This window comes from Tamandua tetradactyla, chromosome 4 (assembly GCF_023851605.1).
Source record: "Tamandua tetradactyla isolate mTamTet1 chromosome 4, mTamTet1.pri, whole genome shotgun sequence".
NCBI lineage: Eukaryota > Metazoa > Chordata > Mammalia > Pilosa > Myrmecophagidae > Tamandua > Tamandua tetradactyla.
In genome coordinates, this window is record NC_135330.1 from 182,675,830 (window position 1) to 182,692,693 (window position 16,864).

The 16,864-nt window shown below is 34.2% G+C and overlaps 1 protein-coding gene across 4 annotated transcripts in view; it reads right to left on the reverse strand.

Annotated features, from left to right (window-relative positions):
• The window catches only part of TUBGCP3 (tubulin gamma complex component 3), a 149,411-nt gene that overhangs the window by 35,385 nt on the left and 97,162 nt on the right, over positions 1-16,864 (reverse strand). For 3 of the 4 annotated variants that reach the window (XM_077158701.1, XM_077158700.1, XM_077158702.1), the window contains exons 16-17: positions 16,097-16,165; positions 12,443-12,578 (exon numbers count right to left, since the gene is read on the reverse strand). In XM_077158701.1, the coding sequence (XP_077014816.1) occupies positions 12,443-12,578; positions 16,097-16,165 (205 nt within the window). Of the gene's footprint in view, positions 1-12,413; positions 12,579-16,096; positions 16,166-16,864 lie in introns of all 4 variants that reach the window. The other variant, XM_077158703.1, reaches the window with a different exon arrangement.

Below are 16,864 nucleotides of genomic sequence, written 5' to 3' on the forward strand. Positions count from 1 at the left end.
GAATACAGCTCTTCAGTTTCAGGCACTTGCCTCTAGCTTCTTTAATACACCTTAAACTAAAAAGGGGTTATCTATGGAATGTGTAAGAATCTCCAGGAAATCTCTCAGCCACTGAAACTTCATTTTGTCTCATTTGTCTCTTCCCCCTTTTCTCAATCCCTTGATGCTGAGTCCCAGCTCATTCTAGGACGTCTGTCCAAGTTGCCAGGGAGGTTTACACCCCTGGGATTCATGTCCCATGTAGTGAGAGGGAAGGCAGTGAGTTTCCTTGCCATGTTGGCTGAGAGATAGGCCACATTTGAGCAACAAAAGTTTTCTGGGGGTTGACTCTTAGGCCTAAATTTAAGTAGGCTTAGCCTACCCTTTCTGGGGATAAATTTCATATGAACAAACCCTAAGATTGAGGGTTCGGCCAATTGATTTTGTTGTCCTCACTACCTATGAATTTTTCCTCTTTCTCATCATTCCCCAAGGCACTTTGCAAATACTTTTTAAATCAATGTTGAAATCACTCTGGGATTTATTGGGGCAGCAATCTGGACAAATCTACAAAAGCTCACGCTGTATTCAAGGTTCCACGTACTTATGGTATTCAATTAAAGTGTCTTATAAGTTATTTTAGGAGATGCACTAGCCAAAATACAAATTTTGTAACAAATAAACATTTTTTTCCTTTAGTCTCACACATAAGTTAAAGTTTTAAAATACAAATTACCATCTATTTTCAACACCCTACAATACTGACAATCCTTTGTTCTTCATCATGCAAACATATTTTTTAGTTTGTACATTTAGTCACTGTCATTGTATATGCTAGGCCTTCCTAGATTATACCATCTCAGTCTTTATCGTCTATCTTTCCTTCTGATTTCATTTGGGCCCTCAGTCCTCCTCCCTCTTTCTCACATTCAGCTTCATTCAGTGTTCTAACATCATCATATTAGTTAGGTACATTATGCTATTCATTTCTGAATTTTTGCAATCAGTCCTGTTGCACAGTCTGTATCCCTTCAGCTCCAACTACCCAAATATCTACCCTATTTCTATCTCCTGATGTTCTCTGTTCTTAACTGAAATTCTCCATGTCCATTCATTAATGTTAATTCTTATCAGTGAGGCCATACAGTATTTGTCGTTTGGTTTCTGGCTAATCTTACTCAGCATAATGTTCTCCAAGTTCCATTCATGTTGTTATATACATCATAACTTTATTTTATCTTATAGCTGCATAATATTCCGTTTTATGTATACACCACAGCTTGTTTAGCCACTCTTCTGTTGATGGACTTCTGGGTTTTTTCCATCTCTTGGCAACTGTAAATAATGCTGCTATAAACACTAGTGTGCAAATGTCTGTTTGTGTCCTTGCCCTCATGCCCTCTGAATCAATACCTAGCAAAAGTATTGCCAGATCGTATGACAAAGCTATACTTAGCTTCCAGCAGTTGAACCATTTTACATTTCCACCAACAGTGGTTAAGTGTGCCTCTTTCTCCACATTCTCTCCAGCACTTGTCATTTTCTGTTTTATTGAAAATGGCCATTCTGTTGGGTGTGACATGATATCTCATTGTGGTTTTGATTTGCAATTCCCTAAAAGCCAGGGAAGTTGAGCATCTTTTCATGTGCATATTGGCTATTTGTATTTCCTCTTCTGAGAAGTGTCTGTTCATGTCTTTTGCCCATTTTGTAATTGGCCTATTCATATCTTTAGCCCATTTGTAATTGGCTTGTTTGTTCTTTTGTTGTTGAGTTGTATGCTTTGTTTGTATATACAGGAAATCAAACCTTTGTCCGATATGTGATTTCTAAATATTTTGTCCCACTAAATTGGCTTCCTCTTCACCTTTTGACAAATGACAAAGGTCATTGCTTGTGCATAGAAATGTCAGATTTTTGCATATTAATTTTATATCCTGCCACCTTGCTGAATTTGTTTATTAGCTCAACTAACTTTGGTGTAGATTTCTCAGGATCTTCTAAGTATAGTATCGTATCATCTGCAAATAACAAGAGTTTTACTTCTTCCTTTCCACTGGATGCCTTTTATTTCTTTGTCCTGCCTGATTGCTCTAGCTAGAACTTCTAGCACAATGTTGAATAATAGTGGTGATAGTGGGCACCCTTATCTTCTTCCTGATCTTAAGGGGAAAGTTTTCAGTCTCCCTCCATTGAGTACGATGTTGGCTATCGGTTCTTCATATATTCCCTTTATCATATTCAGGTAGTTACTTGATTCCTATTTTTTGGAGTGCTTTTATGAGAAAAGGATGCTGAATTTTGTCAAATGCTTTTGCAGCATCAATCAAAGATGATCATGTGATTTTTCCCTTTCAATTTGTTAATGTGCTGTATTAAATTAATTTTCTTCTATCGAACCATCCTTGCATTCATGGTATAAACCCCACTTGGTTGTGGTGTATAATTCTTTTAATGTGTTGTTGGATACAATTTGCTAATACTTTATTGAGAATTTTTGCATCTATGTTCATTAGGGAGATTAGCCTTCAGTTTTCCTTTCTTACAGCATCTTTACCTGGTTTTGGTATTAAAATATTAGCTTCATAAAATGAGTTAGATAGAGTTCCTTTTTCCTCAAGTTTTTTAAAAAGTTTGATCAGGACTGGTGTTAGTTCTTTCTAAAATGTTTGATAAAATTCCCCTGTGAAGCCATCTGGCCCTGGGCTTTTCTTTGTAGGAAGATTTTTGATGACTGATTGAATCTCTTTAGTTGTGATTTGTTTGCTGAGATCTTCTATTTCTTCCTGAGTCAGTGTAGCTTGTTTGTGTGTTTCCAGGAATTCATCCATTTCATCTAAGTTGTCTAGCTTGTTGGCATATAGCTGTTCATAGTACATCTTATAAATTCTTTTATTTCTTCAGGGTCTGTGGTAATGCACACTTTCTCATTTCTGATTTTGTTTATTTGCATCCTCTCTCTTTTCTTTTTCAGTCTTGCTAGTGGCCCATCAATTTTATTGATTTTCTCAAAGAACCAACTTTTGGTTTTATTGATTCTTTCTATTGTTCTTTTGTTCTCCCATTCATTGATCTCTGCTTTAATCATTGCTATTTCTCTTCTGTTTGCTTTGAAGTTCGTTTGCTGCTCTTTCTCAAGTTCTTCCAAGTGTACTGTTAAGTCCCCTATTTTTGCTCTTTCTTGTTTTTTAATATAGGCATTTAGGGAAATAAATTTTCCTCTCAGCACAGTCTTTGCCATATCCCATAAATTCTGATATGTTGTAGTCTTGTTTTCATTCATCTCCAGACAGCTACGAATTTCTATAACAATTACTTCTTTGATCCACTCGTTGTTGAAGAGTATGTTATTTAATCTCTGTATATTTGTGAATGTTCTCATTCTTTGGTGATTACTGAGATCCAGCTTTATCCCATTATGATCAGAGAAAGTGCTTTGAATAATTACAATGTTTTTAAATTAATAAAGACCTGTTTTGTGCTGCAGTATATGATCTATCCTGGAGAATGTTCCATGAGTACTAGAGAAGAATGTATATCCTTGTGCTCTGGGGTGCAATGGCCTACATATGTCTGTTAGGTCTAATTTATTTATCAAGTTATTTAACTTCTGTATTTCCTCACTGATCTTCTATCTGGTTGTTCTATCTACAGAGGAGAGTGGTACATTGAAGTGTCCTACTATTATTGTTGAAATATCTATCACTCCTCTGCTGGTTTGAAAGGCTGTATGGACCCTAAAAAAGCCATGTTTTAATCAAAATCCCATTTCATAAAGGCAGAATAATCCCTATTTAATACTGTATGTTTGAAACTGTAATCAGATCATCTCCCTGAAGATGTGATTTAATCAAGGGTGGTTATTAAGCTGGATTAGGTGACAACATGTCTCCACTCATCTGGGTGGGTCTTAGTAAGTTCCTACAGTCCTATAAAAGAGGAAACATTTTGGAGAATGAAGGAGACTCTGAGAGAGCAGATAATGCTGCAGCACCACGAAGCAGACAGTCCATGAGCCAGCGACCTTTGGAGATGAAGAAGGAAAATGCCTGCCGGGGAGCTTCAAGAAACTGGAAGCCAGGAGAGAAAGCTAGCAGATGACGCCATGTTCACCATGTGCCCTTCCAGCCAAGAGAGAAGCCCTGACCTTCATTGGCCTTCTTGAACCAAGGTATCTTTACCTGGATGCCTCTGATTGGACATTTCTATAGACTTGTTGTAATTGGGAACATTTTCTCGGTCTTAGAACTGTAAACTAGCAACTTATTAAACTTCCTTTTTTAAAAGCCATTCCACTTCTGGTATATTGCATTCCAGCAGCTAGCAAACTAGGACAGCTCCTTTCAGTTTTGCCAATGTCTGTCTCATGTACTTTGAAGCTCCTTGATTGGGAGTATAAACATTTATGATTGTTATATCCTCTTGGTGAATTGACCCTTTAATTAGAATATAGTGTCCTTCTTTGTCTCTTATAATGCTTTTACATTTAAAGACTAGTTTATCCAATATTAGTATAGCTACTCCTGCTTTCTTTTGGTTACAACTTGCACAGAAATTTTTTTTCCATCCTTTCACTTTCAATCTATTTGGAATCTTGTGTCTAAGATGAGTCTCTTGTACGCACCATATAGGTAGATTATATTTCTTAATCCATTCAGCCAGTCTGTATTTTTTAATTGGTCAGTTTAGTACATTAACATTAAAAGTTATTACTGATAAGGCATTTCTTGAATCCACCTTATGTATTTATTTTATTTGTCAGATCTATATATTCTTTTCTCTCTTTCTATTTGTATTCTTTAAATTACCATTACAAGTACTCTTCAATTTTGTGCCCTCCTCCAGACCTGCTTCGCCTGTCTTTTTTTTTTTTTTTCAGCCAGCAGAACTTCTTTTAGTATTTCTTGTAGAGCCTGTCTCCTGTTGACAAATTCTTTCAGGACTTTGTCTGTGAAAACTTTAATCTCTCTCTCAGTTTTAAAGGACAATTTGGCTGGGTAGAGAATTCTTGGCTGGAAGTCTTCCTCTTTCAGGATCTTGAATATATCATACCACTGCCTTCTTGCCTCCAGGGTGCTAGTTCAGTAGTATGAACTTAGTTCTTATCTGGTTTCCCTTGTATGTAGTAGATTGTTTTTTCTCTTGCCAGTTTCAGGATTTTCTGCTTCTCTTCAACATCGACAGACTGATTAGTATGTGCCTTGGGGAAGGCCTATTTGGATTTATTCTGTTTGGAATTCTTTGGGCTTCTTTGACTTATATATTTATGTTCTTTATGAGGGTTGGGAAGTTTCCCCCCATTATATCCTTAACTACCCTTGCTAGCCCTTTATTTTTCTCTTCCCTTTCTGAGACACCAATGATTCTTATATTTGTGCATTTTGTTTTGTCTATCATTTCCCTGAGATCCAATTCAAATTTTTCCATCTTCTTTGCCATTTGCTGTTTTGAATCTTTGAAGTTAGTTATCCTGTCCTCTACATCACTTATTTTTTCTTCTGTCTCTTCAAATTTGGTGTTGTGTACCTCTAGTATGTTTTTTATTTGGTCAACTGAGTCTTTAATCTCTGTGATATCTGCTATTTTTCTATTTATTCTTTCAAGTTCCTCTTTATGCTCTTCTACTGTCTTTTTGATCTCCTTTATGTCATTTGCTATCCCACTTATTTTATTAAGTAGAGTTGTATGAACATGTTTGGTAGTTGTTCCAACGTCTATGTCTCCTCTGTTGTTTTAATTTGGTCATTAGGTGGGACTATATCTGTCTGCATTGTGATATGCTTCATGACCTTTTGCTGTCTTTCTGGTATGTAAATATCTTGATTTACTTTGGGAGTTGACTTCTTTCAGTAGTCTATGGCCTTGTGTTTTCGGGATGGTTGTACAGCAGGGAGCAGGGTACGGGGTAGGGCACATATTGCAGTGATTTGTTTCAGGGTAGGTACAGACGCAGGTTGGGGATGTTACACTGATGCTTGTGAATGTGGGCGCCCTGCAGCCAGGGAGGATGTAGCTGTGTGGGTGTACCAGTCTGGAGGGCAAAACCCTTGCTGTGCGCTGGTCTAAGGCATGGGGCCCTTTGTGCACACGCATAAAGCGGTGGCAGCAGGTTGGCGCTATGTCTTCATGGATTGGAGGCTGATGTGACCTGGCTGCACGTTAGCACTTTTTCAGAGCTGGGAAGTGTGACAGAGATCTGTACACGTGTGCAGTTGTAGGACTGCTATAAATTGATGTTCCCAGAGATGAATGATGTGATTGGGGCCTGTGCACATGCATGGGTCTAGGAGTGCCGTAAACTGACGAGCAGAGCTCAGGGGGGTCAGGGTTAGGCTGTGTGACACTATGGGCAGGGGGACAGGGGTAGCCTAGGTATGGAGGTTAGTACCTGCAGCCTTTATGCACTGGCAACAGCCTGCAGGGAACGGGGAGGGGGAGGTAGTGCTCGGGAGGGGTGCTGGAGAGGTGTGTTGGGCTGCACTTGGGGTCGGACTGTGGGGCAGGTACCTGCACTGGGGGCTGGTAGGGTGGGGGCGCCTGGAGCACGGGGAATGGGAGCAGGTGACATGGTTCGGGTGCATGGGGTATGGGGTGAGTTGCAGGTCACAAGGCTGCACTAGTATGGGTAGCGCACTCAAGGAACACAGACTGGCTTACTTCCTAGTCCCTAGTTCCCATTTGTGCACTCCCGCGGGCTCTAAGACTCTGTGCCAGTCCCCAGCTTTCTGCCCTCTGTTCCTTGGCCTCTGTAACTAGGGCTGTCCTATGTGGTGCAGAAGGTCAGCACCAGGTCAGCCGCACTCCCAAATTGCTGCCTCAGTCAACCTCTTGTCCCTTCTCTAACTTTTCCGCGCAGCCGGGCTAATCTCGAGCTACTCTATTCGGCTCAAAGTCTAATTTTGATCATAACATTATTCACATCTAGTACACATTCACTCATCTAAGCTAGTGGAGTTCTGTTATCTTAAAGGCAAAAAAGTAAACACCAAACCTCCACTAAACAGTGTCCATTCATTGTCACAGAAACACACCACAGAATTAACATTATTTTGCAGTTCTTTAAATATCTAAACACTATTTTTTTTTATCTCAGATGGGTAAGCGAGTATCTTGAAACCAAAGGAAAACCAAATAAATCGTTACTTCTAGATCAGATTCAAATTAAAGTCTCACTATTCAAGGTTCATCCTTGTTATGAAGGATGAACACATTCTTCATTTTTCTCAAGAACATAAGAGAAATAACAGGATAATTTTATTTCCCATAAGCATCCCCACACCATAAGGAAGATTATTCTGTTAACACCATTCTTTTTGAGGTCAGAAAAAAAGACCCCGTCCATCCATTGAACCCCACCACCCAACAACACACACACACACACAAAGGCTGAAAAAGAATGCAAGTTCATTTACTTATATTTATCTATTGCATTTTAGAAATGCTATTTTAAATATGAAATCTGGTTGACATTGGTAGCAATGTCTTGATCTAAAAGGAAAAAATCCATACCATTCGAAACAAATGTTTAAGTCATTTTAATATCAACAATTACTTTTTGTCTAGATGAATCACAATATATAAAAATGATGCTACTATCCAATCTTGGTGAGAGCACTGGAAAACAGACAGCCATACACTAGAAATGGTTACAATCTTCTTGGTAGACTGTATGTCAGCATCGATCATAAAGCTTTTTTCCAAAACAAATATTCAAACAGTATAAAAAGATGTTAAAGAATATGTCTGCATTCTTGTTTATAATGTTGAAAATGCAAACAACTAAATGTTGACTGATTACTTGAGGATTAGATTAAGTATAGTACAGTGTATCTATACAATTAAATACAACGCAATTGAATATTCATTAACAATAAATCATTAATACATTATTAAATTTAAATTGTCAAAAAATATGATGCTGTTTTTGAAATACACATATTATGCACAGAAAGATGTTTAGAAGAATATAAGAAAAATATTAAGCAACTGCTCATACTGGGTGATGTGTATATTGTTGATTAGGCATGTTTTTTATATTTCCCCATATTTTCTGATTTGTTTTTGCAAATACTTTAGAATCAATATGAAATAAAGCAATTTCCATTTTTAAAAGATTCTACTTCAATAATGTAACAACAGCTTAAGCTATATAAATAATGGCTAAAATATCATATAAAATACAACAACTTTAGCCACTTAAGACTAATGGCAAAAATGTACCATACCAGCTAAAACAGTAGCAGTAGTACTAATGGTCTTACTTCAAATGGTTAACTTTTACTGAATGCTTACTTTGTACCAGGCAGTGTTCTAAATCCTTTACATGCATTAACCTAGTTAACCCTTCTTATCAATTAAATAAAGCAGCCAGTATTATTAATTTAATTCCACATCAAAGAAACTGGAGGACATAAGGTTAAGCAATTTGCCCAACATTACATAATTAGCAAGTGCCAGATTCAGAATTCAAAACCAGATACCTGGCTCTAGAGTCCTCACTCAATCACGGTTCTATATTATCTTCCAAATAACATATAAAAGATTGTCTATTCATTATTGTCATTAAATATTCTATTGTAAGGTAGACGCCTCACCAATACCTAATTCTTTCTCTGCTTGTTCCTTCATAGAATTATTTTTCCTAAATACAGTTATTTATATTGCTAAAAATAAGAACTTATTACATTTTCAGACTACATGGCAGTATCTGTTGCTAGAATTACTAATTTCAGCCTTCTGTGCTTCAGAAAGTTAGTATACAAAAGCATTCAATGAAAGATCATGTGTAACCCTGTTCTAAAGCTTTTCACAAGCAGTGTTTAAAGTATTCAAACCAAGAAATGCCACACTAAATTCCCAAGAAAACAAAAAAGATATCTTATTAAAATGTTCACTTTTTTTTTAGTGCAAAGTGCAAATTAGGAACTTTACCCTCAAAACAATTCCAAAAGAAATGTGCTACCTTCTGTACTGAATGTACAAATGCTTACATGAGGACACAGCAGAGGAGTTAAGCAGCTCCTGAGGAAATAACGGTACGCATTGTATAAGGCTATTAATAGAACCGAGTTAATACATATAAAATGAACAGATGAGAGCCTGACAGAAAAATCATAAGCACTCAATAAATGTTGGCTATTATTATTAGTGTATATGAAATTAACATCATAGCACAAATTCAAATTTTCTTTTTCCATTACAAAATACCATTTGTATTTAAAATGTATTTTAAATGCATAAATATATTATGCAGGGCTATTTGTTTATTAAATTTTATATTTTAAGAGAAGACAGAAAAGAGAATCTGAAGTACAGCATAAGATTTTTGAAAGATGATTTTAAAACAGCATGAAATAAGCTGTATTTCTTAGATTATTACTGTAAAAGTGAACACACTGAATATTAATTCAAATTAAAATTAATTAAAAGCAGTATAAAAAATATTAAACCACAAAGACCTCGTAAAAAAAAAGTTCACTATCTTGAAAAATAAGTATACTATTTATCCTATTTTAAAAATATTAAATGATCACCCTCTCAACAACTAGTTTTATAGAGACAATCAAATTACTCTTCATACATACTAATTTACCCCACTTCTAAAAAGTTTACATTTTCCTCATTAGAATTTTGGAATTATTGAAACAGTATCACTGAAAGACTACTGGCCTGGACATGTGGTTGAATAAAGTGTACAGCCCTGTCAATCACTAGGTGAAAAACTAGTATCTGGGGATACTCACATGAAAAGAAAAGAAAGGCTTTATGGGTGGTCTGAAATACTTCAAAGGGCCAAAGTTGCTAATGGCCAGGCAACTTCATAAGCAGAAATTAACCAGCTAATACAGTAAATTTAGAAATATCCTACCAAACATGAACCTGAGGCAAAAAATTCAGAAAAATTCATAAAATTCTCCTAAAAACAGTTTTTAGAATTCTTTACAGACATACAGCATGTAAAAGATGGTTTGGTCGTACTTATAATCTCAATAATTATTCATTTCAGATATTATTTTGACAATATTCATCAAAATAAAGTGTTTGGATTAAATAGTTGTATGCAAAATAGCAGAATTTTTTTCTTTAATTTGAGACAATAAAGGTGGATAAATAGCTGATCACTGGATCAGAAAACGGCATCTAAGCATTAAAACAAAGAAAGAAATCAAAGAAAATCACGGGTTTGACTATAATATAACGTTCTGTAAATGAAAAGCATCGGCCACAAATTAAAAAGCAATCAAAAGCCTGAAAAACATAAAAAACATAAAAAGAAATATCAGTATTTGAGATACTTCTTTATAAACTAAAGGAAAGAACACCAATAATCCAATAAAAACATGGGCAAGGAACATGAGACAATTTTCTAAATTTCTAAAACAGACATAAATAAATAAATTAATTAAATAAAAAAATAAAAAGGAAATCCAGATGGATCCCCGGGCCAGGTAAGTCCTGAAATGTAAGAGGCCAGCCTCCCCAGAACATCAACTAGTTCTGTCCCCCTAACCCATATTATCAACACCCCTTTCAACATGAAGATGTTAGAATGGGCATAGCCCAAATACCCATTAAAGAGTGGGAGAACGATCAAAGGGGATGGAGGAGTTATACAGAGAAGGTAGGGCTTAACAAATGAATATGAGTGCTGAATCATTATATTGATATTTCTTTTGGTCTCTAGTATCTTAGGTAAGTTAGAAGTAATAACCTAAAATTGTGGAATTGTAAACCATACCAAACTCTGAAATATGTTCTATAACTAATTGTTGCAAAGTGCTTTGAAATTTATTGCTTTTTTTAGTATATGTGTTATTTTTCACAAAAAAGAAAAAAAAAGTCCACTGTGATGATTAATGCTATATGATGATACTATGAGCCTTGACTACACACTTTGGATTGGGAATACATAATATATGATACCTATAATATATATATTATATATGTATAATATATATCAATAAAGAATAAATAATTTTTTTAATGGAGAGAAAATGTTTTAGAATCAGTGATTCTGAAAATATGAAACATTTTCCTCTATCAAACTGACAATTAGTTTGAAAATATTAATGTTAGCAAAAATAAAGTGATACACACAATTTTCAGGCAACAGGTGCTGTGCTTTTGAGACACAAATTTAATTGGAACAATCTTTCTGAAAAGTAGTCTGATAGAATGTATAAACCGAGTCAAAGTATAAATATAAAATATTAGTAAATAAAAAGTAAAAGTAATATTCATGTCTGCTAACCCAGAAATTTCATTTCCAACCCATCTATTCTAAAGTAATATTCAGAGATACACACAAAGATATTTTATGGCATTATTTGTAGCAGTGCAAAACTGGGAATAAACTGCATGTCTAACCAAAGAGAAACAGAAAAACGTTATATACATAATACTTATGAAGCAATATTATGATGCTAGTAAAACTGTTTTAGAAGAATTTTTAATGACAAGGCAATAGGACTAGTGAAAGAATCTGAGACTACTCCATATAGGAGGATCAAATTATGTTAAAATTATTAATTTTATAAAAAAAGGAATATATTTTCTCATACATATAGAAAATTGACCCAAAAAAAGTTTTGTTAGGTCCAAGAAGGAAGTAAAACTCATTTGTGATTATCTGATAAGAGAAATAGGTAAATTCATACCAAGCTGATATTCAAATCAGAAAAATATATCACAACCAGCTAATACACATTTGTTAATGAGCTCTGATTTCCCAGTGCTAATAATAATGGAGTTGCATATTTTGAAAGAAGAAGAAAGAAACAATGACAAAGTATTTATAAAACACTGAATTGATCTAAATCAGACTAGTGAAAGATGCTGGTATAGTGAGGTGACAGCTAAGAGCTAATTTACTCAACAGCATTAAAAAGAATGCAGAGGGAAGAAGCATTGTGGGCAAACTGAGTAACTTACAAGTACACCCCCAGTTAAATAAGTGAGTAATCCTGTGTATACCTAGAGAAGGCTATAATAAGAGAAACAGCAAAAAGATGCAGAGCTGAAAGCCTTAGGAATGAAGTCCCCTCTGTAACTGGTCGTTGGTCTTGCCTCCCTTCATAAATGCGACCCATGTTTTTCAATTCACAATCACTAAGAAGTGGGGGGCACTTTCCTTAAAAATTGGCAATTAAAAAAATAATAAAGCACACCTATGAATACGAGAGTAAAAAACAAATGATTCTAAGAGAAACTTCACAGTCTAAAAAAAGTCTAACAGTTTTTTTTTCCTGATTTCCACTGAAATGAAAGATAAACAGTATCACAAATGAGCCTTTTATAACAAAATCCAAAACCAAAATTAAAATAATGAATCACTTTTTAATTCAATATTATTATGTACATTTAAATTTTTGCTGCAGTACTAGAAACTATGTAAAGTGCAAAGTTTCTCATAAATTTGTTAGCACCCAATTTACTTTGATTGCTTGTCTGATTAGTATTCTACCTGGCATATTTCTCAGGAGCTTCGCATTACACATATGTCCTTTTCGTATGTCAGTAAGGATATACTCCATCCGTTTAGCCCTCCACAGGAAGTTAAATACTCTTAGGTAATGGCTCATACATTCTCGAGTAAATACCTGAAAGGAAGAGCAGAAGACAGGCTTATAGTATTCCATGATATAAGAATCCTTCCAATACAAGTCTCAGTGTTTTGGGATTTTTTTAATTATTCAAAGAAGCCATAGAACTCTAACAAATTTAAAAAAAAAAAATAGAATCAAATTTTAAGTAGCATGCAAACAACTAATATGGAACATTTTAGGAACATATAGCAACTACATTTGCTGAATATTTACATGCCAAGCAGCATGCAAAACAAACCCACACACACACCAAAAAGCAATAAAACCTACAATAATATAAGGTAAATATGTGTATATCAGTTTCACAAATAGGGAAAAAAAGAGGTATGGATGCACAGCTAGTAAATGGCGAATCAGGAATTTTAGACCTAGTCTAAATTGTGGACTCTTAAATATTACTCCAAATGTGTAGCTATTTTTTCCTACCCTAACCTACCTGAGAACTACGTGAAGTAGAACCACAGTTTCTTCTGTAACACTATCTCATTACAGTAGTGACTTTCCAGAAGGTAATCCTAAAAGACTCTCCAGACTGAAAATAGTGCCCCAGGTTTTTCTAATATGTTATTTATTGGTTGTGAATACTTAATTTCAGGGTAACTGGAAAGCAGTTTCACAATCAGGGGTAAATGAGGCATTGTAAGAGATTATAGTGGATCTCTCCCTTCCATAACCACTTCCATCCTAGAATTACTAGACTTAGCAACCCTAGTTAAATTTGAATTTCAGAAAAAAATATGAAAAGATTTTTAGTATTAGTATATCCCATGTATACAGGCAGCAAAACAGGGTTTTCTGAAAACTGCAGCCAAACACATTTCTAACTGATACAAATGTACACACAACAGACTCAGGCACATTTCTATCCTTCACTAAATGGCTTGGGCAGAAATTCATTTATTATTTATAACCAGTGTTTATATTTACAGTATAGTAAACTGCGAATAGAACATCTATAAATTAATCCTCCTGGTATGCTAAACAGAACTAGGTATGAATTCTCAACAGCAGAACTAGATTGGGCATCAAGAAACACATGCTTTCCTCTATTCAGAGCTTTCTTCTCAATCTGAACTTAGCCGGTTGATTCATATCTTTGGGTCTTTACTCATATTAATGTTTTTTGGGCCTTATTCTATCATCTTCACCTGCTTAAATCCTATCTATCCTTCAAGGACAGAGGCAACACATCTTTCTTTGGTCTTACCTATTTCCCTCTTCTTTGGATACTTATGATATTTATTCCTTGATTCTTACAAATTTAGAATTTAATGGCATTGTTTTACCTTGATTTCTTATTTTATATATTCTTGTCACTTTTCACCAGTTAGCAAGGACTATCTACTTCTTCCATACACACTTTTATACCACATGCATAATACTGACCGATCATTAAATGTTTGAACAGGAGAGATAAAGAAATGCTTTAAAAGTACGGCAAACTCAATTGTGAATAATGCAGCTATGAACAGCAGTGTGCAAATAACTATTTGAGTCCCTGTTTTCAATTTTGGGGGGTAGAGAACTAGTAGTGGGATTGCCGAGTTATAGGATAGTTCTATACTTAGCTTTCTGAGGAACCATAAAACTGTTTTCCACAATGGTGGCACTTACATTGCCATCAGCAATGAATGAGTGTTCCTATTTCTCCACATTCTCAGCAACACTTATTTTCCATTTTTTAAATAGTAGTATTTCTAATGGGTGCGAAGTGGTATCTCACTGTGGTCTTGATTTGCATTTCTCTAAAGGCTAATGACGTTGAGATCTTTTCATGTGCTAATGACCATTTGTATATCTTCTTTGGAGAAAGGTATATTCAAGTCCTTGGCCCATTTTTAAATTAAGCTGTCCAGTTGTAGTTCTTTGTATAGTCTGGGTATGAAACCCTTATCAGATGTATGGTTTCAAGATATTTTCTTCTTACTTCATAGACTGTCATTTTAAATTCATGATGATGTCCTCTGAAGCACAAAAGTTTTTAATTTTGATGAAGTCCCATTTAGCTTCAATAATTGGCAGCACTGAATTACATATCTGAATGTGTTTAAAGGGGGGGGATTTTAGACTTACATGTAACTAGAATAATTTTTTTTTTTCAAATCATATGACTGTACAACACAAAGAATGACTCCTAATGCAAACTATGGACTATAGTTAATAATACAATTATAATAATATTCTTTCATTAATTATAGCAAAGATACCAGACTAATGCAAATGTTAATAATAGGGTATATATGAGAACTCTTTATTTCCTGCATAACCATTCTGTAAAGCTAAAACTTCTCTAATAAAAAATTTTTTAAAAAAAAGTACTGCAAACTCAAATATGAATGTTTTGGAGGTTATCCATTTTGTTGTGCTGCCCACATTATTAATGTTCTTGCTATTATAGAAATAAAGGGTGAGCTATTTAAATAATTTTATGAATAACTACAGGACTCTTTGCTATAGCAATGATATTTTATAGGGTTCCTTTAAGTACCAAGTAAAAAAAAAAAATCAAAATTAATCACAACTATTTAGAAATATTAATTCTTTAAAAGGAAAACATTCATATTCCACTACAATTCTACGAGGGAAAGCATCAACCAAATCAGTTTATAGCTTTTCTATTTATATGATCTTTCAGTTCATCTCCTACTATAAAATAAGGCTGATAGAAATACTAAGAAAATATGCTTCTTGATCCCTGGAAAATGACAAAAATAAATGTATTTTATCTTGCTGTTGTCAAAATGAGAAAATTAAAGATAACCTTTCTTCATTCTTCTTCACCCAATATTAGGCTATCTTACCACATATTATAACTTTGTGACCTTAAAACAAAACCTAAGTCTTTCCTTAGTTGAATGTCAACATTACATGACATAATCAAACAAATTTTGGATAAATTAACTGACTTTTCTCAAATAGTTTACGATTCATAAAAACAAGATGAACAGAATTTTTAAATATTTAATGAACTTTATTTAGTTAACATATTTTTATTTGTGTAACCTGAGTTTTTAATTTTCCAGATTAATTTTCCAAAGTAAACTTGTACTAAAATTACACTGATATTGTATATCAAAGAACTAGGTATGAGGCTAAAATTACATAATGTTTTATAAGATATAGTTAGATAATTCTGTTATATAGATATGTACTCATTATAATTAAATTCTGTAAGTACCATACTGTTTTATAATACATTATATCTATTTGAAACTGTTCAGGATATAAGTCAAAGGACGAAAGACTAATGTGAATATGACAAAAATTAAATTTAAGAGCAGTTATAAATTTAAAATATAGTAACTATGACTTGGTAAAAGTTAAACATTGGAAATTTATGTGCTAAAAAAAAAATGCTTTGATTCCCAGATCATGCACTTCCCCACCCAAAAAAAATCCACTTCTTTCACTTCTCTAAGAAGTTCTTAGAGAAGAAAGCCAAATGTATAACAACGAAATGTTTGCAATCTTAATAGCTGTGAATACTATAAAAATATACAGAATGAACTTACAGTTGCAATTGGTCCATCAACATGATAATCTAAGCTGAAGACATCCCATCCAGTGTCACCTGGAGAGACCTGACACCAAAAACAAAAAAATTATAAATAATTGCAGAATTTTCTACCAGTATTAAGCTCACTGCTAAAGAATATATCTACATCTTAAAAAAAAGGAGAAAAATAAGGCCCAATTTTTAAGAATGACTTAACAGTGCTGAGAGCAAGGAACGGTTATTTTTGTCACCTTCTGTATTCTTAGCATTCAGACATTGATTGGCATATAGATACTCTACAAATATTTTTGGATGAATGGGATATTTCTGAATGAATATTGCAAGCATGTTCACATTAATCACCATTTCTACAGCAATGTATTTCAAATTCTTAAAAGTCAATATTTTAAGAACAGGTTCTGTTAATGGTCCTTCTTTACAACTGAGCAAACAATGATGTTTATAATAACCCATGCTCCTAAGAAAAGTTACCATCTACCAAACTGAAATCTAAAAATTAAAATGTCTGCTTTTTAATGAATATTATACATCATTTCTTGTGCCTCCTGATTTCCTATTAATAGAAACTATAATTTACTAAGCATTTATCATGTGCTGCCAAGAACTATGATAAGTATTTTATGTATTTTATCCAATTTAAACCTAACAACTCTGAGAGGTTTCCCCATTTTAGATGAAGAAACTGGGACTCAGTGAAGTTGACATTAAGTGATTTGTCTAAAATCATACAAGTGAGAGAGCTAGGATTCAAACTCAGTTATCT